Source organism: Numida meleagris, chromosome 2 (genome assembly GCF_002078875.1).
Source record: "Numida meleagris isolate 19003 breed g44 Domestic line chromosome 2, NumMel1.0, whole genome shotgun sequence".
NCBI classification, from domain to species: Eukaryota; Metazoa; Chordata; class Aves; order Galliformes; family Numididae; genus Numida; species Numida meleagris.
In genome coordinates, this window is record NC_034410.1 from 33,619,017 (window position 1) to 33,644,938 (window position 25,922).

General features: G+C 42.1%; 1 protein-coding gene across 1 annotated transcript in view; it reads left to right on the top strand.

Moving 5' to 3' along the window:
- The window catches only part of CHN2 (chimerin 2), a 163,429-nt gene that overhangs the window by 92,568 nt on the left and 44,939 nt on the right, over window positions 1-25,922 (top strand). Inside the window, exons 5-6 of the mRNA XM_021385921.1 lie at window positions 509-622; window positions 2,494-2,779. Of these exons, the coding sequence (XP_021241596.1) occupies window positions 509-622; window positions 2,494-2,779 (400 nt within the window). The remainder of the gene's footprint in view (window positions 1-508; window positions 623-2,493; window positions 2,780-25,922) is intronic.

The window sequence follows — 25,922 nt, forward strand, 5'->3', positions numbered from 1 at the left end:
CAGAGCAAAACTCTGGTCCGGGCCAATCACTGCATATAGGCACCAATATGATGAACAGCAAAATGGCGTTTATTGGTAAAAGTTACAGAACTATATAGTATTTCTTATCTTTTACTAGACTGTTCCAGAAGCTCACGCGAGCTACTGGCCAATCATACTGTAAATCACGCGCTGTGCACACGTATCCGGAGACCATATACGGTGCGATCATGCACTGCCTTATGCAGGCAAAAGGTACCACCTCTCCTTCTTACGGCACGAGTTCATCTAAGTAGGTCAGCCAATAAGAAAATGCCATGGGGAAGGGCCTTCCGCATTACAGGGGAACACTAGGCTGTTGTTTGGTCTTCCCTCCTCACTTTCCAGGTCCTCACACAGACGTGAGACGGTGTTGTGTCTTGCTGCATCTGTAGTCTCAATTCAGAAGCATTTCAGTGGTTTCTGGAGTAGAGTAGGGAGGTTTTTCTGGTTGGGTTGTTCTGAAAGTTCCCATGCTATCTTCCCTTAGGTTCCACGGGATCATTTCTCGGGAGCAAGCCGATGAGATACTTGCTGGTGTAGAAGGAGCATATATTCTAAGAGAAAGCCAGCGGCAACCCGGCTGCTACACACTTGCTCTCAGGTAAATGCTGTTTTAAAAGGGACTTGCAGTTCAGCTGTAAAGGTGCTTAATGCAGGAGGCTATGTCAGCCCCACCTGAGGAATGTCTGCGCCCACTGGTACTTAAAACACTGCATGGCGTTGGGGTGGTTTTGCACCCTCTTGTCCGCAGCCTGACTATTGCAGCACCACAGTAACTACATCTGTGTGTTAGCACTTGGTTAGGAGATCATTTTCAGAAGCAGATTGTGCCTGTTATCAACATTTTTGCTACCTAGAATTGACTGTTGCAGTGGGATAAACATGCAGCTTCTACTTGCAAACTGTACAATATGGAGGTGAGGACAAAGGAAGAACGTCCCAACAGAGGACTTAGCTAGGTTGTTCTCTGAGCTCTGTGACGTATTCTACATCAGCACCAGCAACAGGAAGTGATATTTAAGGAATCAGACCCAGGAAAATCATGAGGTCCAGCAGCAGATCAGAAGTTGGTTTTCTTCCCCTGCTCAGAGGAGGAAGACTGTCGTACACCTGAACTCAAAATTCAGTGAGATCCCAAGCTACAGCCTCACTGCCCCTCGTAGAAGATACAGCTGCTCCTGCCTTAGCTGTGCCATATAAAACCTTCCCATGTGACAATCTTAAAGGTACTTTGTGTTAATGGGAAAAGGACCAGAGATTCTACTGGATTTTAACAAAACAAACTCCTTGGCAATATGTTACAATGCTTATAGCATTATTTCTTCTGTGGGACATGCACGAAATAAAAGTCCTTATTTTTACCCTCCTACTAGTAAGCCAGTAGGAAAATTGCTTTAAGGACTATTCCCAAGTAGCTGTGAAATGGTGCTGAAATCCTTCTTGGTGTTCATATTGATGTGCAGATGGTAGAGCTGGAAAGCTAGTGAGTCATGCCAATTACAAAGTGTTGTAAATTAAAAGCAACTTTTGTCAGCTGAAAAAGAACAAATGTAATTTCTGAAGGTTGTGGAGGGAGATTTAAAAATAAAGAATAAACAGAACTACCAAACAATAGGGATTATGGCAAATTCCCTGCTGTTTTGACACAACTGCATGATTTCTAAGTCCATCCAGATAACTATTTGTAGACTCAAAAAATGAATTTGATTATAAGTTGAGAATTCATATGAAAAACTTGGGTGAAAAAATAAAAGACTTATACTGTTTGATTTGAATTAGGAGGTATACAAAATGTGTGTATTTGGTACAATGTAGGACCACTTAACCCAGTGTCATATCATTGGATCTTTTAGTCGAAGAGTAGAATTCCACCTTGGTGTTGTAGGAGAATGTGTTGCTGCAGCACTTTTCTTTTTCATCCATTTAAAAAAAAAATGAAGTTTATACCTGCCATGAATTTACACATAGTTTACACCTCCCTGAATTAGGAGCTCAGTCCCCCTGGCTTTGTGCTGGAGGGTGACTCAGACCTTTGGATTTGAGTTGCTTGCTAAAAGTGCCCATCTCTTCAGTGGCCGTAAATATGGCCATGGCTGTTAAAATTCTCCAGTTTCTGGACCTCAGAAATATTTCAGGACAGACCAGCCCTCAACACAATTACATATCTCACGTAAGGTCATGTCAAGCCTTTCTCTTGGCTTTTGTAGGCCCTTTAGGATTTATATTCAACCCATGTATATCTGAGTCGTGTGGCTTGTATCCTACTCCATGGGGTGCAGTTAGGTTTGGGTTTGGATTTGTGTTGGGCACCACAGAGATGCATTTGCACCATGTGCATGTTCCATATGCAGTCCAGATACATTGACTTGTCAGCAAAATTGTCTCATTGAGTGTTTTGACAGTGTGAATTCCCTCTGACACTCTTACCTCTGTCTTTTTGTCTTCTCCCTCCTTTTCTTCTGGTATATGCAGATTTGGCAATCAGACCTTAAACTACAGGTTGTTCTATGATGGGAAGCACTTTGTTGGGGAGAAAAGATTCGAATCAATCCATGATCTGGTAACAGATGGCTTGATAACGTTGTATATAGAAACAAAGGCTTCTGAGTATATTTCCAAAATGACAACAAACCCCATCTACGAACACATTGGATACGCCACTTTGCTTCGAGAGAAGGTGTCCCGGAGGCTGAGCAGAACAAAAAATGAGTCAAGAAAAGCAAGTGTAACAAGTGAAGAAAATACTCCGGTTGAGAAGGTAGGTATTCAGTTTAAAATTTTGGCAGTTGCTACCAGGTATTCTATTAAGTCTTAAGAAAAAAAAGTGTTTTGTCTAAAGACTTTTTTAATATGTTTTCCCATACTTCATCAAATATTGCCATCCTGCTGAAATGTTTATGTCCTGTTAATGTGATCTTTGCTCCAAACTAATATTTGTTTGGAGTTTATGATGAAAGCTTTCTAACAAGTACCAAATGCAAATATTTTCATTGTGTTTATATATATATATACATGCCCTGACTAACTGCATCTAGAATATGTTTCTTTGTCCGTGTATACTTAAGCATATCCTACAGTAGATCTCTGATTATGAAACTGGTTCCCATCTACTGTTCACCATAGCTCAAGTTTGTTCTTTCCATTCACAGTGCAAAGCTCTTCTCTTCTGCCAAGGCCTTGGTGGCTGGGTCTGAAATTGGTGTGGTTTCCTTCTCATCTTCTCACTTTTCTCATTTGAGTGGGCTTTTCTTGATCTCCTACTCTCATGCGCTCGTATCCCATAGTATTGTAAGGACTGGAGGTTATTAACATAATAGTAAATTGAGAGTCTTGTGCAGTTAGCAGCCAGCTGAAGATGTAAAATTAGAAATTCTTTTACATGTGAGAAGCAGTCTTGTACATAGTGACGTGTGGATATTTTCATTTCCCAGGTGGTAAGGCAGTAAGAACTGCCAAACAAAATCTTTTTTGAGGCAGATGTTTGTGGTGAATCGATTTACTGACATATGTAAGCATATTTCTGCTGTATGACTGATGCTTTTAGTGCTCATTTTGCTGGCTAGCTAGCTGAGAACTAGAGCTGGATTGTGTTTGGGAAGCAAGGGATAAATTTGCTGTTATATATTAAAATGGAGCATGAATGAAGATGTGCTTTTTTATGTGTATCCTCATTACTCTAGGACATTTCTAGGATAGTTATTATCTGTTGGGTTCACATATCAGCACTGTCTGATAATACACTGGCTTGGATTTGATAATAATTGCTCCAGTAGCTGACCTGACTTGTAAACATCTGTAAGAGATTAATTCCATTAAAAATGACATTTTTTAGGAAAGGCCACTGCCACAGGGAAATGCTTTGGAGAATGGCACTGCAACAAGTCCTCTGTTGAAGTTTTATTTCAAAATGAGTCCACTGATGATAGTAGGTTTTGGATTCAGTTGGGTTGTATTGCAGTAAGTGCGTGGACTGAATGCCGTACGGAGACAGGTTTAATTCTTGTTCGGTTGATTCCTGTGGTTGTTTGCTGATAGGTTGTGAATGCCACAACAGGTGCAGGAAATTGAATTTTGTCTTTTAAAAAACTGTAAAGGAATTGTGAAAGCTGAAAATCATGCTATGAAGTTTTTGTACAAGGAAAAGCAAAAGTATTCAAAAAAATTTCTTAGTTTTATGTCAGTTTTTGCAGTGGAATACCAGTGATGTTTTGTATAATGCAGTGCTCTCAAAGACTTCAGAGGGAAGTTTTAGTAGCTTGTATTTCATAACTGATTGTTTTCCTTTTACTTTGGGTTCGATGTCATTTTTCTGGCAAGGCAGTTTGGGGTAAGAACTGTAAAAATGCTTCTAAAACAATAATATGGGTCCTGTTGTTGAAAGAAACCTTGCCCTTGCTCCTTCACCACCTCCTTTTTGTTGCCATACGGTTTTATGCAGCTACACAGTAGGCGACACTAGAAAGCTCCAGATTAAAAGTAATGGCCATAGGATGAATTTTCATCCAGATCTGCCACTCGATCCACCTCATGTGAGTGGAAATGAAGTGCAAAGGAGAGGGCAAGACTTCCATCTAATGACAGCTCAAAAGAACAGATAATAGTAGCTTAAAGTGACTAGAGAGCTGCATCCTTATTTCCAGGTACCAGTGCTTGAAAATGTAACATTTGGACCTGATGTTACTTCCACTGCTGATTACAGTGGAAATGCACCTCAGGAATCTCATTAGTAGTTGGATTAAGTCTTTTCTTGTACTTCATCTGAATGAAATTGAAGTGTTTAAAGTATTAGTTACTGTGGAGGCAATTTGCGGTACAAAAGACAGTGCCACAGGTCCTTATCCTGCAAAGTGCTCATCTAGATCTCTGTGCGGGTGGGCAGCAACAGCAAGACTGTACTCCCGTGTAAAAATAGCTGGCATCAGCTGAGCCACTGCCTTGCTGGCAACTATTCCTGCCATCCTCCCACTGAGGGAAAGCAGCAGAAGGAGGAATAGCAGCTGTTTCTAACATACTTTCCTTGCCAAGAGTAGAAGCCATCACAGTGACAAGAGGAGAGGGGCTAGGTAGGCAGCAAGCTCTGCTCACAGGCTGAAGGCCTGCCATATCCACTGGTAATTAAGACTTCTTCAGTGGTACCTGTGGTTTGCCATCATCTCATGCAAATCTGTGCAAGAAAATGCTACTTTAACTGAATTACTAGCAAATGAAACAATCACAGAAATCTGCATTGTCTACCATGGTTGCTTTTGCTCTTTTGCTTCATTTGTTCCCAGTGGAAACTCATGCGGGTTTGGAGAGCAGGCGAAGATGCAGGGACTGGTGTTCCCATTTCTTCCTCACAGTAAGCTCAGGGACTGGGCTATGGGATAAATCAATGAAATATTGAGTATTGGTCAGGAATAGTGCACAGAGACAGAAAAACGAAAGGGGATTTAATGGTTGTTTTTATACAAACTTCAAATGACCTCCAACATACAAAAATAAAACTTGGGATATGGTAGTTCACTGGTAGTTCTATCAGATGTTTTGCTTGTAATTGCACATGTTGTACAGCGTTTACACAAAGGGCATGCTTTGCCCACGGATCTAAGCGTTCACTCTCACCAACTGCTGCAATGAAGTTCAGATCACTGGAAATAAGTGTATGAATATTCAGTCTGGCATATTTCTGCAGAGTACGTTCATTGCTGCATGTGTGAAAACGTAATTGAGTTCTTTGTAAGCTGTGTTTTCTCAGTCCACTTGAACAGGTAAAAGGTAATTTTTCAGTAATTGAATTGGTTTATTTGAAAGTGCTGCCTGGAGTATTTTATATGGTTCATAAATGATGAGGGGAGGCCTTACATGCAGGACAGAAGCTTCCATTATTTCTCAAAAGGCACAGAGGAGAATTGAGCACTCTGAGGTTAAGCATCAGTGCTTCTGTTCCGGATTAGGCTTCTTACAAGTGAAATTCTGTTTTATACTGAAGCCAATCGCAGAGTGTGAAACTGCAGCTGAAGGCATTCCTCTCTTCAGCAGATTTGTTTCAGCGCGTGGGGAATCGGTCCATCCTGCCGTGTCCCGTGTTGACAGCAGAATTACTGAACGCCTCAGTCATCACCGAGCTGCACTCTCTGTTGGGGAGGTCGGACGAAGGTTGCCACTGAGGCACAACCGCCAGGGGATGCGCGCGGCTGAGCAAAATGTCGTGGTGCTGCCTGGGGTACCTGTCTGCTCCCATAATTGTCATCTCTTGGAGGCTGTAATTAGTGGAGCCGTGCTCGCTCCAGAAGGGAGGTGTGATGCGTGGGCCAGATTAAGCTGTTGTTGTTCAGACCTTTTTACTCAAGCTCTTTTGTAGTAGGCTTTAGAAAATGTTTATGCTTTCAAATACCTAATACTGACATCTCATCGAACAGTTATTTCTGTAGAACTTTAAGCAGGTGCTAGTTTTGTAGACATCAATCCAATATTTTAGTCTGAATTGTTTGGAAGATGTTTAATCTAAAAGGAGCCATGATGGCTTTTAGAACTAAAGGATTGCAGGAGAGTAGCATGCTGCATATACTTCCTTAAGTGTCGGCAATTGTCATTTTAACCTGACCCAAATTTAAAGGGGATTCTGGATAGGGAAACAGTTTTTGTGTGAAGAACTTTGGGACCCTGAATATTGCCTGGATAGGGCTGGACTGAAGCGTGGGCAGTCTGTGATCCCCTCTTAGTGCTCCAGTTGTGGGGCAAATCAGCGCATGGAAGCTGCAGGACAGATAAGGACCCAATGCTATGAAAGCAGAAGTGTAGCTCACAGTGAGCAATTAATCCTTGTGTAGGAGAGAAAAAATTGCTGTAGTCACTCTGTAAAATACGTCATTTCTGAGGCATTTATCGGTACCACATATCATGTTATCAGGAAACTGCTGCCATTACTGCGACAACCATCCTGTATCTCTGGCAAGGAGAGAAAAATTCTTCCTCTGTAATCCTACACTGGCAAGTGTAATTTGGGAAAATATATTCGAAGGATTGAAATGATGGAAGGAGATGCAAAGTGGAGTTTCAGGACCACTTAGGCTGAAGAAAACCCATCCTGGCTGCTCAGTTTGGGCTGCCCTGTAGCTTCTCAGATACTCGTGGGAGTATAGGAAGGGTTATGAGAATGGGACACTGGAGTTCCAGAAAATCTTTGGCAGCAGTTGAGCTGGAAATATTTGCGAAAGGAATTATACCTATCTGAGGGAGGACAAACTGCTGGTAAACACAGTAAAAATTGAGGAGGGTTTTGTCATTGCCAGATCCTGGCAGAACTCCTGTCCTGTTCTCTCCAAGGAGGACCTGGCTCAGTCAGCTCAAGCATTCCAGTTATACATGAAATATGAGCGTGCTTGGACCCTGCTCTGCTTTCTGGCTGCAAGCGTGTGCCAAGAGCAGCAAGAGTCCAGTGAGCAGAATGATCTAGGAGGAACAGTATAGCATTTTGAGCTAAAGCAAGAAAGCTGCATGTGGAGGCTTTGCTTAGCAGCAGGACAGTGCAGACAGCTGTGTGTGGATGCTTGGCATGGTAACCTCCCAGTCAGCTGTGCTGGAGCTCTTTACTTTATGGACATCTATGTGCAAAGGGCAGAGCCCATCATTAACGCTGTGTCTAGAACTAAGGAACTGGAAAGATAAGCATATTAGAGTGCCTGGAAGGTTGTAGATTTCCTCAGGAGAAAACTCCACACAAATAATAGACAGATAAGAAAGCTATTCCTATTAAGGCAAAGGTGAAAGGAAAGGAAGAATAACTTGCTAGAGTTGTTATTACTGTCCTCATTAGCCATGCTGTTCACACTGTTTCCCACAGAATGAATTGCAGGACTTCCAGGAAAGACTGTTTTCTAACATCCCTTAATTGGAGATGTAATCTGGTTATGGAACTAAATTTTGTTAGGAGCACTACAGTTTTTCTTACATCAAACCTACAGGAGACAGCCAATTCAAGGAGAATCTCTGGTTTGGTTCAATTTTTATAGGTATTTACACTTCTGCATTTCTATTCACCCCACGTCCCTTCTTGAAGGCCTTTCAGCCTCATCCTACCTCTCCGTCTTTTGTCTCTTCCCTGAATTTTCTCCAGGTGCTGCTGTTAGCCAGTGATAAAGAAATCTTTTAAGTCTTTAATTTATTCATTATTCTTCCCAATCTTCAGCTCATCCAAACCTCTAATGATCCCATTACAAGTTATCAGCTGGTGTTTAACCCTCTGCTGGGATGTCTGCCCAGATGTTGAGCATTGCCTTTCAGGTGGGGGCTGCAGAGTGCAGAGATGTCCTGGCAGCAGAGCAGGGGGTTAGGGGGATAGTGGGCAGAAACATCTGTTCCTTCAAGCTCTGGGCTAGACCTGCACTAGTAGTTTGACCTGCTGTGTCTTAACATTGCTTAGAGGGCACATTGAAATGCTCGCTGCTATGGGGATGTTAACACCCCACCACCTGCTTGTATTAGGGGTTAAAGTCTCGCTCCTGCATGCATAACCACCCAGTTCAGATGGGATTCTCCACGGAGGGACTGATTTTGCATGGAAGGTGCTCAGACACCACACTGATAAGCAGCAGCTTAAAGCCTGAACAGGAATGTGGCCTTCATCTGCAGATCCCAGTAAGACATACTGGGATAAAAGGCACGTGGCATTTTTGCTGCAAGAAGCAACAAGCTTGCACATCAAAATGACTTTGGGAGTAGTTAATTCCTTTCATCCATCACTCCAGCCTGCCCTGAGCAGCAGTTCTGCGCACAGGCTACACATGTGAGTACAGAATTGTGGTGTGCTCTGGCACAAGTACTCGGCTTCATATACCACTGTCTTCTTTAAATAACTGTTAGCATTTAGTATTGATTTAACCCAGCGCACTCTTTGGTGTTCTGCTACAGCAAGGGGGAGCTTATATGATTACAGTAGATTTGACAGTAAACAGTTTTATATTTGGAATGACAAATATCATCATCTGGAAAAGTTTTCTGGATAATGATTTTCTTTTGCCTATTAATGTTGGCATTCTTTTGAATTTTTCTGTGTGACTGTGTGTCTCCTTATAGCTATTTTTTTTTCAGTGTTTCTTTAAAGCATCATAAATATAAAATAGAATCATAGAATATCCCAAGTTAGAAGGGACCCATAAGGATCACCAGTCCAACTCCTGGCTCCATACAGAACCACCCAAAAATCAGACCATAGGCAGTATGTAAGGAATACAAATAAATTTACCAAAGTAAAATGATGAGAACTATCTTTTTTACTTCCTCCCCACTGGGTGTCTGTACACAGAAAAAGGGATTCTTCTTTGTAGTTGACCGTGGCGCGCCCAGCCAGACCGATACCCAGTGTTTTTCCTGATTAGGCAGGGGTTTTTGAGAAGAATCATGTGGGCTCATGTTAACTAGCAGTAACGAGAATTGAGGGAATCAAGAGAAAGAGAGATTCCATTGGAAAGTGTTTGCTTACATTGCTTCCCTGAGCATTTCTCTGGGCTGCTGGGTTTTGTTATGTTATTACCATCAGCTTAGGATTCATGTCTTTTGCCTTAGGCAGAATCAGTGATACCATTGTGCCTGAAGAGGGCTTGTAAATTGTAGGCAACACTAATTTACACAGATGACATGATGAGATAGATACGATCTGATCCGAATGCTACTGATGTTAATAGAGAGACCCCCAGTGATTTCCCAGGGTCTTGAGCAGTTCAGGATACTGCAAAGCAAATGTAGCAAAGATTAATATGAGGTTTGCTGTAAGAGAAGCCTTTCTTTATGCAGTTTTAGTAAGATAGCGTAATGGAAATGGTGCAAGAGCTCTGACCTGGAAAGAATTGTAGAATGAGAATGTTAGATTAGTACCAGCAGTGATTAGATGCACCACAAGTGTTTATAGTAGTGCTAAAGCAAACACTGTTTGGCTCTGTGTGTTTCTTCAAGTGTAGTCCTATATTTGCAGCTAGGCTCTGCTGAATACATAAATTAATCTTTTTCTCTTGGGTATTTTCTTATTATGAACAAATTAGTAATTTTCATAAAGCTAGATGTTTGTTGCATAAAAAAAACATGCCTTGTTTGATGTATTACGAATAAAATGTTTATATGAGGACTTTCTTGTCTTGACTTTTATAGCCTTTAAACAGTTTGATGGTATTAAATTAGTGTAAACAAGCTTCCGTAGGGATTGGGATGGAGCCTTCAGTACAAACATTGCATTTATCTAGTCACTGGAAAATAAAATGCCATTTTTAAAGTAAAAGTCCTTAGTTGATTGTCTCGCATGAATCTTGGGATGCTGTATAGGAGTAGGCATTAAATTTTTATATGTGCTTTTGAACTGCCACATTTTGATCTTGGAAAACAAGTTCTTAGGAAGGCACACTAATTTCTGTTGGTGGATGATTTGAAATTAGTTTCCAAAGGGAAATATTTAAATCATACATACATATACTTAGATATATAATAAGTACTTTTAGCTATATTGTTCGTCTAGTTCATATGTTGGCTTGATTAATTGTAATGAGAATAATAACATGTCCTCTATTCACGCTGGACATGACAAGAGATGACAGGCCTGAAATACAGCATTACATTGCAGGCGAGGTAGTAAAGGAAGGAAAAAAATAAAAGAAAGGTGAAATGCAGTGATGGAGTGCCTGAGGGGGTTACCAAATCTGCTTCATCATATGGCATAGAAACACATTAGGAAACACCTGTGTGTAATGGTGTAGATATCGTTGATGCATGAGGTGGGAGAAAAACATAAGGTACCTTCTAGTCCTTCCCTGTGATTTTCAGTGCACAAAAAAAAAAAATAGGATCTGATTCATCCTATCTAGATGAAGACATCTTACAAATGCAGCTAAGGAACACAATGATTTGATTCCTCCCAGTGTCGCCCAGAAGAGAGTATGTGCCACTTACCCTTCGAGTGGCTTTTTTGCTGGCAAGAAGTTAGGTGTAGCTGATGTGATGTGATGTCTGAAGCATCCACAAAATGCCTGATGCTAGCCAAGATACGCTAAGCTCTTCCTCTTCTATATTTTGTGCACCCTGCAGATCTTCGGCTGAGGAATGTCTTGCTTGCCTTTTGGCTTTCCATCTCCCCACATGCTACTTGGCGGGGATCTGTCTGGTCACCCCTGGGCAAAGCCAGCAGCTGCTTGGTAGCCTCAGCCACAGGGCTGGCAGAGCTCACAGGAGATTTGGAAGCTGTGGGCAGGATGGCAACTAGTAAATGGACACAGTGACAGACCTGCTATTGAAAGTTTTCTTGGCTAATGCTTGGTTACAGAGGTCAGGGACCCTGGCTTTTTATAGCTGTTAATATTTGGGATAGAGGATATAGTAGTATAAAAAAGTACAAATTGTAACAATGGGCTCTTTATTGTAAGATATTCTCATCCTTGGAGAACAGTGGGACTGTGCGCGGTCGTCAGCATGGGTTGTAAAGAATGAATACTGCCAGTTAGACTTGATTGCCTTTTTGATAGAATTACAAAAGTAGTGAATGAAAAGAATGCAGCAGATGCAGAATAATTGGATTTTTAGCAAAGTAGTACAATGTCTCTTGAAATCATACTCTTGACATTAATTCAAATTGGTTGGTGCATGAACGTGGTCACATGGATTGAAAAGCATTTGAAGCAAAGGGTAGAGATAACAACTTGATAAGGTGGGGAGAGGGAGCTGATGAAGCACTGCAGGGACTGCATTTTCTTTTCAGATTTTTATTGATCAGGAAATGTGAACAAGACATTACCAGAAAATCAGATGGTTTGTGCTGCAGTGTTTTTCAGTGTAGGGATCTAATCCCTGGAAACATAATGAGTGTCCATGGCAGGAACATCAAGAGAATCTTGATTAAAAATTTTAAGAAGACAATCTGGCATGTTTTGTGTGCATGAAAATGGGTCAAGCCACTTCCATACCTTGAGTGTCTCTTCTGTTGAGAATTGACAGGGTTGTTTGCTTTTAAGCATGAGTGCTACTATTAAAGCAGAGGCTAGAGGCAAGGAAGAACATTGTTATAGCCACAGGAGGAGTTGTGCATCCACTAAATGTCAAGAGAGATTGTGGTTGCTATGCTTTGAAAGCTCTGTCCCTGATTTTCTGCTGGTCTGTCCATCAGAAACAATAACTACTGCAGTGGAACTCATTGTCCCCCTTGTACCCTGCAAGATGTCAGCTGGGAACTGCTTTTGTTTCTCCAAGTGATTGTAGGGGAGGTGCAGAAAGACCCCTCCCTTCGCTCTGTGCCTGTGTGCTGGCCCAAGTGCCATGGTGGTGCAAGTCAGCCTTTCCTGCATCTGTCAGGCATGCTTGAGATCTAGGCAGTGGGGTGGGGGAACATCCACAGATCCACTCTGAGTGTGACAGTCTGACAGACAGGCTTCTCTGAAGGGAAAGGTGAGCTGGGAGCCAAGCTCAGCCCTTTGGCAGTCCATCGGGGTTGAACAGTCCCAGGGAGGAAGATATTTCTTTCATGATAATACTGTATGGTGCAGTGTTTTGGAGGAGGGGAGGCAGATGGGGTGAAGACTCTTTGAGATATATCAGCTGAACTCTATACCACCCAGACTTGCAGGGAACGGCTTGGGAGGATTAAGATGATTTATGAATGAAGTTGTCGCAATTAAACACTAGGTGGCATATTTACTTAAGACTTTCCAGTCTGTGCTACCGTGTGTTCCACAGTTGACACTCGTTTGTGTTTGGGTGACGGCAGCAATACCCCAGTGCAGGTTCCTGGGAATGTGACTTGGTGTCTCTTTTTAGCAACAGACTTTTGGCATGTTCTTAAAAAATGCAAGGCAAAGACACAATTGCTTGTTTCAGCCTTATTTAGCTTCAAAATCATTTCTCTGTGAATTCTTAGGTTATTAAAGGTAGTGTGGTTAGATGTGAGTGTGCGTGGTAATGGTCCTATGGAAGGGTCCAGCCTCAGAAGAACTGTGTAAATACTGACAGGGGTTAAAATGCAAGCACGTGTAGTATTACTTGCTTATTTTACATGTCTGAGAGACTGAATGTAGGAATGTTTTATGTGTTCAAAAAAATCAGATGAAGGAAACCTAACATCTTTCCTTATGTGAATGCAGAGCACAGCTTTTGCTCCCAGAGCTGGTATTTTAATGTAATAGTGCCCAGTGGTTAGGGCAAACTAGTCAAAGGCAGAACATATGCCTTTCTTCTGTCTGTGTGACACCTGTTAGGGCGGCCAGGCTGCAGTATTCCATATGCTACCACTTCTCCATCTGTGGGAGAGCAAACACAACAAGCTCTCAGAAATGCCTTTCACATAGCCCATCCTTGAGAAACCCCGGTGCCACGGCCGGCTCTGGGGCAGAGCACTTAGCCCCTGCCAAATGTACCATGTTTACTACATCTGCTGTAAAAATTCTTTGTTCTTCCTATTTGATATTTTAAGAAGACAGATATATCCTTTGGAGTAGCTGCAGATGCCTTGGAATAAAGATAAACTTCTTTAGAAGTGCGGGAGTTATCTGGAGTGCTTTTTGCACAGGATGTTGCAGCTTTCCCTGCATCCACCACCAGCCTGCTTTCTGAGACCAGTACCGTCGTCCATCACCCTGCCCTGTTGTAACTCATGTATTGACCTCTGGTTCATCTTGACTATTCTTAGCTATTCGATTCTAGCTCTTACAAGCAAAACGGGAGCTAAATATGTGAGTCTGAACTGAAGCATGTTCATTTTGCCAGTGCCAAGGAGTGTGGGAAAAATGGATCTTGCTATGAGAGCAGAACTATAGGGGCAAATCCTTTCCTGTCAGACTGCCTGATATTGACCATACTCCAGACAGAAGTCTGGTTCACAGTGAAATGAAAGTCACATTCCCCATCCCTTTTCTGTCCACTGTTCACCCAGAAGAATCAGGCTGTCACCATAGCATTATTTGATGCCAGGGAATGTGGTAGGGTAAAATCTGAACATCTTACAGCTTCCATTAGGACACGGAAAATGTGTCCACAGCATCTGTGCTGTGGCACCAGGAGAATCTGTTCAGGTTTGTTTCACAGAGTTGAATCTATAACTATTCTCAGTACTGACTTTTGAGGACCATACTCTCTAAGTTTTTTGAGTCTGTTATTTTGCCAGCCTGCAAGAAAATACTGGTAGACCAGTGCATCATTTGGACAATGAAGTGATGTTTCCTCTATCTACTGCTGGGCTGCATTCTCAGGGCTGTGTTCTAAAATACAAGTAGATAAAGAGAGAGACAGCTGGTCAACTCCAACCATCTCAAATGAATTAGTCCCATTTATTTATATATTTTAGGAAGTAGGGGAAAAATAACTTCCTTTGATTCCCCTCTTCCCTCCCTTTGATTTGATTAATTCAATCAGTGCAGTTTCCTATATCCATCTGGTCTATAATGCATTGCTGAATTTGTCAGGACAAGTGAATTTACAAGCAGTGCTTAAGGCACTTCCAGAATGGATAAAAATGAGGTATGCTGGCAGAGACTGGAGTAAAGAGAGTGTATCTTCAAGGACATTGTACACATTATTTGGCTTCTTGTAGACCTCAAATACAGGAAATTATGGAAAACGGATGGATTTTGGTTTCTTTGTGGGCTGGCAGAATCCAGACTGAATAAAGCCAAGTCATCATTTGGTATAACTTGCCTCCTGTGAGAGGCTGTGTGTAATGTGGGATTTGTATAACTTCCCTATGATGCCTTGTCGGCAATTTTTGCAGGTGTGGTTTTTGAATAAGCCCTCAGTTCAGTGTCCTGTCCATTCTCGACATGTGAGCTGCGTACAAGATACAAACCATCCAGCTATAGGCATTTAATTTCACAAGAAAACACAAAACCTTCTGTACTTTCACTTGTCCTATTCCTCACCTTGGTGCCTGCACCTTGCTGGATGACAGCAGTGGGGACACTGAAGCACTGCAGAGTGGAGCACTGCTGGAGTTGAGACATCTACCTGCTCGGTGCCTTTTAAGTGGAACATCGTAATGAGAATAAATCAGCTCCTTTAGTTCCATTTAGTGTCTAGAGTTTCTACTAAACAAGTAGAACATCTTGCAGCAAAATTCAAGATCAGAGTTAGGAGCTTAGTGCTTTATCAGATAGTGCCGGAGCTATCCATGGAGTAATAAATGTTTGTAACTTCTCTAATTCAGAAAAACCCTCTGCTGCGAACTATTGTGGGTGGTGAATTTGGTGCAAATTATGTTTGAGGGAGAAGATTACAAATAAATGAACAGTGACTGAAGTGTTAATGCTTTCTAACTCTATCGCCTTGCTCAAATTCTTGAATAACGATAAGAATCATGAGATTGTTAAGGAAGAGGAGATTAAATATTTCAGCCATTGGCAGCCTTTCTGATTGTATGCAGATGGAGTTAACTGTTGTGGAGATTTACACTGTAGCAACAGCGTCTATTTTTACATCGTCAGGTGTTGCTAAGAATAATTTAGTGCCTTGAGTAGTTATGTTTCTATAGACATTTACAAGAATCTAGGAAAAAAATCCTTGAATATTTAATATTACAATAATCAGATTTTAAAAACACAAATCAGTATTTGATAGCACTTACAATCCAACATAACATACACAAAGCTACCTGAGAGAATAGTATATTCCTATAGGCTTTGGGTATTTTTTATTTCTCTATACTCAGCAGCTAAACTTGTGCATAGAAAATAAGCCTCAATATTACCAGCCTCATACTACTTCAAAAAATGCAAGTGCTCAACACTAAGTTCTACATCTCTGGAAAAAAAAAGACAGAATCACAGAATTGTAGGGGTTGGAAGGGACCTCTACATAGAGTCCAGCTCCCAACTGAACTCAGTAGCAGTATAACAGAGCATTTATTGCAACAGGAGATAAGTATTTTTCATGAGACTACCAGTGGCAAAATTATACTAAAAATGGGAGTCGTCACTGCGAAGCAGATGAAGTGTATTTGTAATAGCCTGTGTGGGACTGCGGAGTGTTTTGGATTAGCTATGCACCATGGGTAATACTAGTTTATCTTTTTATTGTTGTTGCCCTGTTCACAGCTCCATGTATTTTAAGATGCTATCCATGGCCTTTTGGGGTATAATTACATTTTTCGCTTGATCTGTAATTTAGTAGCTGGAACAACAAGACAAAAGGTTATTTGGAATCAGAGCTGACATCCAGGAGGCTGAAGTGCTGACATTAGTCTGCCTCCTGACAGGTCTATACCTCATGATTCGTCTGTGTGTGTGTCTGTGATATATTTAAAAAGTGAGAAACCTGGCAGAAAGGATTCTCAGCCTACGTAGAGGTGCGGGCAAATGGCACAATAATGAGCCTCCAACTGCCCGTTTTATTTTCAGCATGATGCCTTTTTTCTTGGCTCACTTTCACCAAACCTAATGAAAATAGTTGTCACAGACAGCATCAGAGGATGGTTTTATTTTACTGCTGGAAAGCGTGTCATTGCTCTCTGTCCTTCTGAGTTTTCATTCCATTAGTAGTGCATACGGTTGGACTTGAATCCCTGTTGCTGAGCTGATGGTCTGTCTCACTGTTTTTACGTAGAGTGATTGGTCCATCAGTAGTTGTGTTACTTGGTGTACTAAGAACCTGAGAGTTGCTGTTGTGTTCTGCATTTAGTCGCCAAAAGCACTGGATATACTTCTCTATCTGCCATCCACCACTGTGATATTAGGTGCTGTACCCATTGAGGTAATCTTTGTGTTCCACCAGCTGATGAAGTACTTTCTCCTGGCTGTGCAAAAATACGCCAATAGGGAATTCAGGACACAGATGCTGATCTGTCTCTTTCTGGCATTTATAATAATGTGTCCCTTGGGCACCTGTGGTAATTAGGGTTGTTTTTTAACTACATTGTCATGATGGTCTCTTTGGACTATTAATACTGAGGCATAATGTATTTTGTATACCTAACTTCCCTAAAAAGTAACTTCTTAAAGGAAGGAGTCTGACAAGGGACTGGTAAAGAAGGGCTATGACTGAGTTTAGAATGATTAAGGTTGGAAAAGACCACTAAGATTCCAACCATCAACCCATATCCACTATGCCCACTAACTATGTCCCTCAGTGCCAACATCCACGTGTTTCTTGAACACCTCCAGGGGCAGTGATTCCACCACCTCCCTGGGCAGCCTGTTCCAATGCCTCACCACTCCTGAGAAGAAATTTCCTAATATCCAACCTGAAGGCACATTTTTTAAGGCACATTTGTTCTAGTGAAGGCTGGAGTTGTACTCAACCATGTGTCCACATTATCAGAAGACAGGACTAGGCTGAATTTGGCATTGTGGTCACAGCCTGTGCGGTGCTGCAGCCAGGGCCTGAGATAAATCCCAGACAGACAAGTCAGATCTCCAGCAGCTTTTCTTTTAATCAGCATCTCTTTATCGATCTCAGTGGCAAATGCAGATAAGACAGCTACTGTGAAGAAACTACAGAGCCATGAGAGACAGAAGAAAACACAGAAACTGCATTAAAAACATTTTTGAAAGTTTGCCGTTTTAAGTCATAAGCCTTTTTCCTTAAAAATTCTTCTGTGTGATAATTTGCCTTAAACATTTTTAAAGATGATGTTTTGATAACTTTGAGTATCAGATCGAAAATTTTAATTTTTTTTATGTATTTATAAGCTAGTATTAAATACAGACATGAAAGTGCCAGAAATATCATTGGATTTAGTTTCCAAAGCTTGAATCTTCAAATTCCTTAACTTTAATGAATCTACTCATATTCATAAAAGATAATGATAAGCATATTGTTTGCATCTAACCATAGCAGTGCAGGCACAGGGTGAGCTTTTGGGTGAAGTGATTGTGGACAGAGAGGCAGAGACAAAACCTGGGTTTGGACATCGCAGGTTTGGGCTCTTGGCTCACCCCTCAGCTCCACAGGTGCCACTGCCCCAGCACTGAGAGGATTTCAGTGTGTGCTTAGAAGAGACTTCCTAAGCAAGGTGCCCTTTCTTCAGTTAAACACCTTTCATCTCTCTATGACCCTCTAACCCTTCTTAAGTAATGGTGCTTCTTAAGTAATGGTGCTTCAAGCTTTACTTTCTTTAGCTTTGGGCCCTTCCTTTCAAACTAATTTTATGCTTTATACAGGACTTTACTTTTTCTCTCAAAATCAAGCTTGAGAACTTTTGGTGACATAATAAAGAAGTCCAGGGAACTTGTTTTGGCAAAGGAGAATGTCCAAGCGAGAAGCTGATGAGAGAGTTTTTAAAATACAGTCTCTAAAAGCGTTAAAAATGTTAATGTGGTTAGATCCCACAGCTTCTGAAGCCATCACTTGGAAAAAAGGAAGCACTACTGAATCTGACCCTGTAGTTGTGTAAAGAAGTGCAAGTCCCATCCCACTAATCAATATTTTTTTCTATTTTAAGTCTGCCACTGACTTTCTAAAAATCCGGGTGTTGTGTTGTCACATCAGGAGAGATTCTGCTGCTCTGTTCAAGGGGAGCAATAATAAAATGAAATATTGTCTTCCAGTACTGCAGTCACCTCCAGCTACTCCTCAGCCTCTTCCTCTCCCACCAGCCAGGAGGGATGGGGCAGGCAGTGGTCTGTAACTAGCCTGCCTGAGCTGGTGAGCAACAGGAATATGCAAGGAACCAGCAGGTATTTTAAAAGCTCCATATATTGACTGCTTCAAACATTCACCACCCGTTTGCCCCAGGGCAAGAGACATCAAGTTGCTGCTTCCCCTGAAGGGAAATGAACCCTTGGAAGCTGCTGTTGCCACACTTCTGTGGAGGGGTACTCCAGCAGCAGGCCATTGCTGATATTTAGAGGAAGAAATTCAAGTGCCCTGGGAAGAGGCAACATTGAGCTCTGTCCTACTATCTCATCCTTTGCTTGTCCATTGGATGACCAAACTTGATAAAAATCAAATCTGTGTTGTGGTATCTATCCTAATCCTGGGAAGGGAAGGAGGTGTAGCACCAGCTCTTGTTTATACCTCTTCCAGTTGGATATTTGTAAATCTTTCCTACCTTTTGGATACCACCCTGAAGGGAGGGAGTTCAGCCTCAGTCCCTGTGAATCAATCACTCAGGATGAAATCAGGAATAATTTTTGCAAGAATGGAAATGGAGATTTACCCAGATTCTCTTGCAAAGAGGAACACATGATAAGAAATGTAGGTTCCTATTGCTGCTACTAGGAACAGAGCATTAGTAATTTCTTCTGACAAGTGACATCACTTCCAGAGATGCAATGAAGGGAAAAGTAAGCATCAGAAATAAGAAACAAAGATATATCCATTGGCCACTCTTGGTTCTGCTCAATTCTCTTTTCACTTAAACAACATAGACACATTTCTAAAGTTGTGAATTGTTGAGGAATTTACAGAGAATGAACACAGAAGTTAGCTCTTTGTCTAGGAACAGAAATAAAGATTTGGAAGCATTATTTTAAGGTCATGTTAAATATATATATTCTTCTCATAGTAATTTTTAAGGGATTCCACCCCCCTAACATTTCTCTTTTTTTTTGTAGAAAAAGAACTATTTTTTTCAAACGTGTGTTAAGGTACACAAATGCACAGGGAAAAAGCACTGGTGATGTCATCATTACTCTCTTTCAACTTCCCCAGCAAAGACATCTGGGCTGGTTGTGAAAAGCCTTCACTGAGGACTGTTTTAGAATTTTACATCAGATGTGTTGCAATCTCAGCTTTTCCCTTGTTAGGAAGGGGAACTATGGACATTACATGCTGTTGGCCATGGCAAGATTTATCAGAGCAACATCAGAACAGACCATCTCTACAAGGGTGCTCAGCATAGTAGGTCAGCCCTTGCTACCTAGGAGGCTTCAACCTATGTTTAACTGGAAATGGGTTTTTTCCCAGGAATCTGAAGAGAAAGATGCCCAGGGACAGCATTAGAAAGCTTGCTTTCCCCACTATGTTGCTGAATCTCCTTCCTTGTACCTGAGGCTTGTAAGGAGGCATGCCTGGCTGTTCTTCTGCTTGTATCTTTTTTGGAGGCGAGGTATGTGGATAGGAGAGGAGGAGGACTGTTAATAACAGTGGGATCCAGAGGGGGAAAAAAGCCAATTCTAAACTGCTTCTTGAAAAAAATAAAAAAGCAGCTATTCCTTGGGAGCTGGACAGATTGGCATGCCAGGAAGCACAGGGTGCATTGTGGAGCATGGCTTTTCCTGGCAGCTGCTCATGGTACAGAGACCCAAACCTCTGAGATCTACCACTGGGCTACGCTCCACAAGACCAGTACCCACAGCTTTTCCTCTGCCCTCCTCAGTCACTGACAGCAGTTAACCTCCCTGAGTCAAGCCTCAACATTTCAAGTGTCCTGCGGGCAGAGTCCTGCTTTTGGACTTTGCCTGACAAGCATTCAGTTGTTGCTCTGAGAGATCTTGGAAAAAATGACATGGAAGATGTTTTGTCCAGTCTTCAGTGGGAGAGTGCAGCAACAGGTTGCAAATTTATTTGATAAATAAAATTACCTTCCAAAAATATCCCCCAGCAGGGACTTCGCCCAAACAGTTTTCAAAGATTTAAAAAGAGGTATCTACTTTGGAAAAAGTTCACTTGGGAAATTAAGAGACTTGTTTCCAATTTGGTACACTGGAATTTCTTCCGCTCACACTGTGGTTTTCCTTCAGTCAATTTTTTCTTTTATTTAAGCTGTCATCCAGAAAATCACCCTACACCACCTTTATTTTTCCTCATTATTTCCCCTTGCCTTCCCAGGACAAGAAAAAGTCTTTCTTTTGGCTTGTTCCCACTTTATGCTTCAGAAACCCCAGCACAGATACCCTGGTTTCTACCTATGGAGCATCGGCACAGCAGAGGAAAACAGTCACCTTCTGCCACAGCACAGAAGATGCAAGAAGGACCAGCAGCAAAGGGAGTCCCATAGCAAAGATTTGCAATGCCTTGAAATTCTAAGTGCTAAAACTCACAAATCCCCATGAGAATAAAACTTTGTAAGTCCAGATATTTCTGGTTGACACACACTACTTGGGGCCAGTTATATAGGGTGATTTTTTTTCTGTGAACAGTGGGATTGGTGATGCCTAGTTCCTACTGATTTGTGCTCTCTCTCTCTGCACTCCTCACTTTGTTAAGCCCAGCAATCCCTCTGGACCTTTGCCACGTCCCTCCCTCAACCATTTATTTCTCCCTCCGACATCTCCTTTTCACTGCCTGCCAAGGAGGCAGCAGTGCTGGGGCTCCTTGGCCCACACACACCGCTGGGCTGTGCTTCTTGCCTCCATCCAGCTACAAAATTTCATGACACTCAGACATCTGTTCATCCATCAACATTGGGTGGAATTGGCCAGCTGGTCAGGGGAACCAGCCATGGATGTAATGGTAAGATCCACCTCTCTGTAACTATGTCCCTTTGCAAAAAAATGTGGCTGCAGCAGTTCTACTGGGTTCCACCAGTGCCATGCAATGAGATTCTGGGTTTTTACAGCACGCTAGCTAGGTACATTGCAACGTGCCAGCTTATTATATCCCACAGACTGGATTCAAGTGGTTTTAAAAATAAAATCCCAAATTTGGCCTTCCCTTGTTTGCTGTAGCTGGTGACCATTTCAGACCTATCTGAAACTGAGAGTTGGGTGCAGAAAGGGGCTGGTGTTTCTGTATGGGATGGAGAAAAAGGTTTCTGCTGTGTAGCTATTCTTCGTGCTTGAGAAAAACATAGCTCCCAGCCTTCTCCCTTTTCAGGTAGACTGAAGAGAGGTGAACAACTGGTGCTGTCTTGAGCACCCAAGAATAGCAGTTTTGAACATGGCAAAGTGCCCTTACCTCTAAGCTAGATAGGATGAAATGGAGGAAATCTCCTACCTTGACCTCCTCTAGCGGAGGTGCCTGAGATACTGCCATTTTTAACCTGCATTCCTCAAAATGAGGGCTCTAGGACCAGGGGCATCACACTTCCACCATCCAGTTAGGTCCCTGGCTGAAGGACATACACAGTGCCCTCGCTGCAATGGGAAAAAAGGGCCTCCATAGAGGGTCTTGTATTTTTATGTGAATAGACTCTCTACTATTCAGGACAATATGTTTCGAACTCATTTGCAACATCTATTTTCCATGACTTTTCTCAGAGTTATGTGTGCTTAGCAATACTAAAATATTTTCTCACAAAAAAAATTGCATCGCGTGGTCTCTTCTGGTTTGGTTTAACTCTCCAAGCAGGCAGCTTCTAAAACATGTCCTCCATTTTTATGACTTCTCCTGTTCCAAAAGAGATTGAGTTTCCTTCTCTTCTTTAATGAGACTCTTCCAAGTAAACTGCTGTCTTGGTTGTACAGAGGGATAAATGCCTGATTCTTTCCTTTTGAAAAGGCAAGTTAAAAAAAAGGCTTACAGTTCTCCTCAGCCTCAGCCATTTGGCTGGGAGGTTTCCATATCATATGTCATGCTGGCTTTTCTTCTCCAGCTGCAGAAAACTGCACATACGCGATTGAGGGGAAGTACAAGGTTTTGACAGTATTTAGAAGATTCCAACTAATTGAGTTCACTGGAATTTTTTCTACACAGCATTTTTTCTGTTGAAAAATGCCAGCTCCATGTGGAGGAGGGTCAGTTCCAACAAATAACTCACTTTAACAGATTCATCTCAAAGGAGCTGGAGGTAGAAGGAGCCAGGCTCCGGCTAGTGCCTGGCACGGTGGTGTCTGTACCCCGTGACCTTATAGGGCTCAAAAATTCAGTGTGGGAAGTCTGATCATTACACTGCTGCCAGCAAATAATTAGAAAAATCAAACTGATACTGCATGCTCTTCCACAACTGACCTGTGCACTAAGTTATAACCTACTTCTGGGGAGGGACTTTTTATAGGGGCAGGTAGCGACAGGACAAGGGGAAATGGTTTTAAACTGGAAGAGGGTCGATTTAGACTAGATATTAGGAGGAAGTGCTTTACTGTGAGGGTGGTGAGACACTGGAACAGGTTGCCCAGTGAGGCTGTAATTGCCCCTTCCCTGGAAGCATCCAGGGCCAGGCTGGATGGGGCTTTGAGCAGCTTGGTCTAGAAGGAGGTGTCCCTGCCTATAGCAGGGGGCTTGGAACTAGATGGTCTTAAAGGTCCCTTTCAACCCAAACCATTCTGAGATTTTTGTGTCCTGGTTTATAAGCTTTGGTCCAGCCTTGGGTGATCAACTGTTTTGGGGTCAGTGGGGTTCCCCAGGTCAGACTTTTTGCCCGGGGAAAGGAGTTCGTATAGCTCCAATAGGAAGAAAAAGCAACTAGGGGAGGGACAGACAGCATTAAAAGAGCTTTAAAGTGCAAAATTAAGTATTTGGAATTTAAGGAATGCCAAACAGAGGGTCATCAGCACAACCCCAGTTGTACATTTAAATGGTTGGTACAATTTTTAGTTATGTGATCCCGTTTCTTTCCTATGGGGCTCCTGTGTCATTCACTGCACTGAAGAAACTTTGCTCAGTTGAAGAAGCATGGTTGCATAGTTAGAAGCACTGTTGTCCACAAATTGGATTCAGGTGGTTTAAAACCAAAAAGAATGTCCAGATTTTGCCTTTCTCTGAATGCCACAGCTATAGTTGACTACAGTTTCTACTGTTTCCATTTCCTAATGACTGTTAAGTCGTGGCTGTGGGTGAGTGGGTGGCTGTGGTTGAGCATCTTTTCCTTGCTATTTATGGAAATGGAAGGCATGTGACGAAAGGAAAAAGAAAAAAGTCTAGTACAATGATGAAATTGGTTGAAAGTTGCACCGTGTGCTGGATTACATCCCTGCCCAGAGCTCTCACTTGGCGTTGGCAAGTGGCTCAAACGTGTTCAGAGGTTAATGAGGCTACTTCTGCTGCTGAGTGCACAAATTAGATTCTGAAGAAGTATTGAGTAAATGCAGGTGAAACTAACGGGATCTGTTCCCTGTGTATAGAAAATAGTACGATGTATTAAATGTCATTAAAAAATGCAAGCTGCCACTACAATTATGTACCAAAAAGGAGGAAAGATTAATATAATAAGTCAGCCTCTTGTCAATGCAATGGAAATAATACCAGCCTTTCTTCTGGCTGTGATTTGGGGAAAATTGTTGTACAGCATCCAGACCCCACAGCGTCCCATACCCCAGTGAGCCAGGGAGTAAGGAAGTGAAGCTAGCATTCAAGATTCAGAGCAGAACTTGAGATAAATGTGCCTTATGTGAGCTGGCTTGGAGGAAAACAATCTGTGCTCATGTAAACACAGACAGCATCGTAAGACTTCAAGGGTCAGAGCTCAGCCTGAATTAAGATAGAGCTCTCTTTTTTAATATCTAGCATTCAGAAGATGAAAGAAGCATTGCCCTAGAAAAATCAGTTTTTAAATTCTGCTGGATGCTGGGATTTCTCTTTAGAAGTAAATTAGGACATTCTTTTCTTTTCTTTGCACTTCAAAGATTTACGTGCATGACAGTGAGTAATCATGTGTTCTCTGAGTGCTAGTCTGCACGATGGAAAACGAGCCATGAGCTTGTCCCGTGAAGTCCTGGGAAGAAACAAATAAAACAATTGACGCAGGGAGGGTTTGCCTTCTTAATGTGGCTGAATAAAGCATTTCTTACCGGAATGGATAAGGCAGTAGTCTGCCAGCTTTGTGGCTGATGCAAGCAGAATTTTTAGTCACAATATTGTAACAGAAAGGAAAGCAAATGAATCAGACAGCTTTTCCAGAAAATGCTTCAGAGGCTTTCTCCCAAGACCACACTTAATCCCTCAGTTGTCACTTGTTTTCCATCACCCAGAAGCAGGTCTCTGCTCATCTCACAGGTATCCTGAGGATTACTAGTAATACTTTCTTTTCTTGTCCTCTCTATTTTCTGTGAAAGCACCCATGTGGAGTAGGCACTTTATGGACAAATAAGGAAGCGAGTTACTATTCCTAGAAACTTGTGATCAGTAGGGCTTTGCCTGAAGGTTTGTAGGATGAGCATCTCTGGGCTGCATTTATTTATACTTTACTTGTAATGATTTATCTTGTGTGCTTGGCTGTGATGACTCGTGTTTCACAAAACCTAGAAGTGCAGTAGGTGATCCACAGCAGAACCTAAGCAGTAGGTTGGAACGATACATCAAGAAAAACAATAAGAGTGGGTTCACAGATCTGTCTTGCCTGGTGCTTTTTCTTCCAATTCACCCTCCGAAACCCATCCATCTCAGAAACTGAGCCAAGTGGGCATTCCCATAGACTGCCAAATGTGTATGTTAGAAGGAAACGGGAGAAACCAAGTTCTCAGTGTTGATGGAGAAGTTGCTGGGAAGAAATGAATCCTGAGGAGTTCCAGTCCAAAACAAGGTCAGAGTATTATAGCTGGTTTTCCTAAAGCATCAGTGCACTCAGCAAATGAAGTAGGAGTGGACGGGGGTGTGCAGTAGGGGCAGCAGCAGGGCCTGCAGCAAGACGCTGGGTGCTCTGAGCATCCTGGCTCCGAGGAGGCTACTGCTGCCACCTGTGTCATGCAGAGCTCTGGTGAGTGTCCTGGGTTTGAGCTTCAGCAAAAAGCATGGAGGTATTTCATCCTGAAGGTGGTATTGCAAGGAAATCTCCTGCAAAGTCTACATGACAGAAAAAAATTAATGGACTCATTGTCATTTTAACTGTGTAAAGTACTGCAGTCTTGTCCCTGATGGCTGGGAAGGAACACTGGCACAAATAACTTTGCTAATCACTGATATCATTTTAGGGAAAGGTGATTTATCTTCCCTGAGTAAATAGTTTAAGCTCTTATATAGCAAGCACACTTACTGACAGCGTACACAACTGCTCAAGATAGGGAGCCTTTTTAATAGTACACTGGCTAGCACAATCTTTTTTCAACAATAACATTTGAAAGGCATGCAGGAAGATGGACAGGTGGTGCTTTTGGCTTGGAATAAAAGCTTTCCTATTTTCATTTTGCTTTGAGCTTAGGCCCATA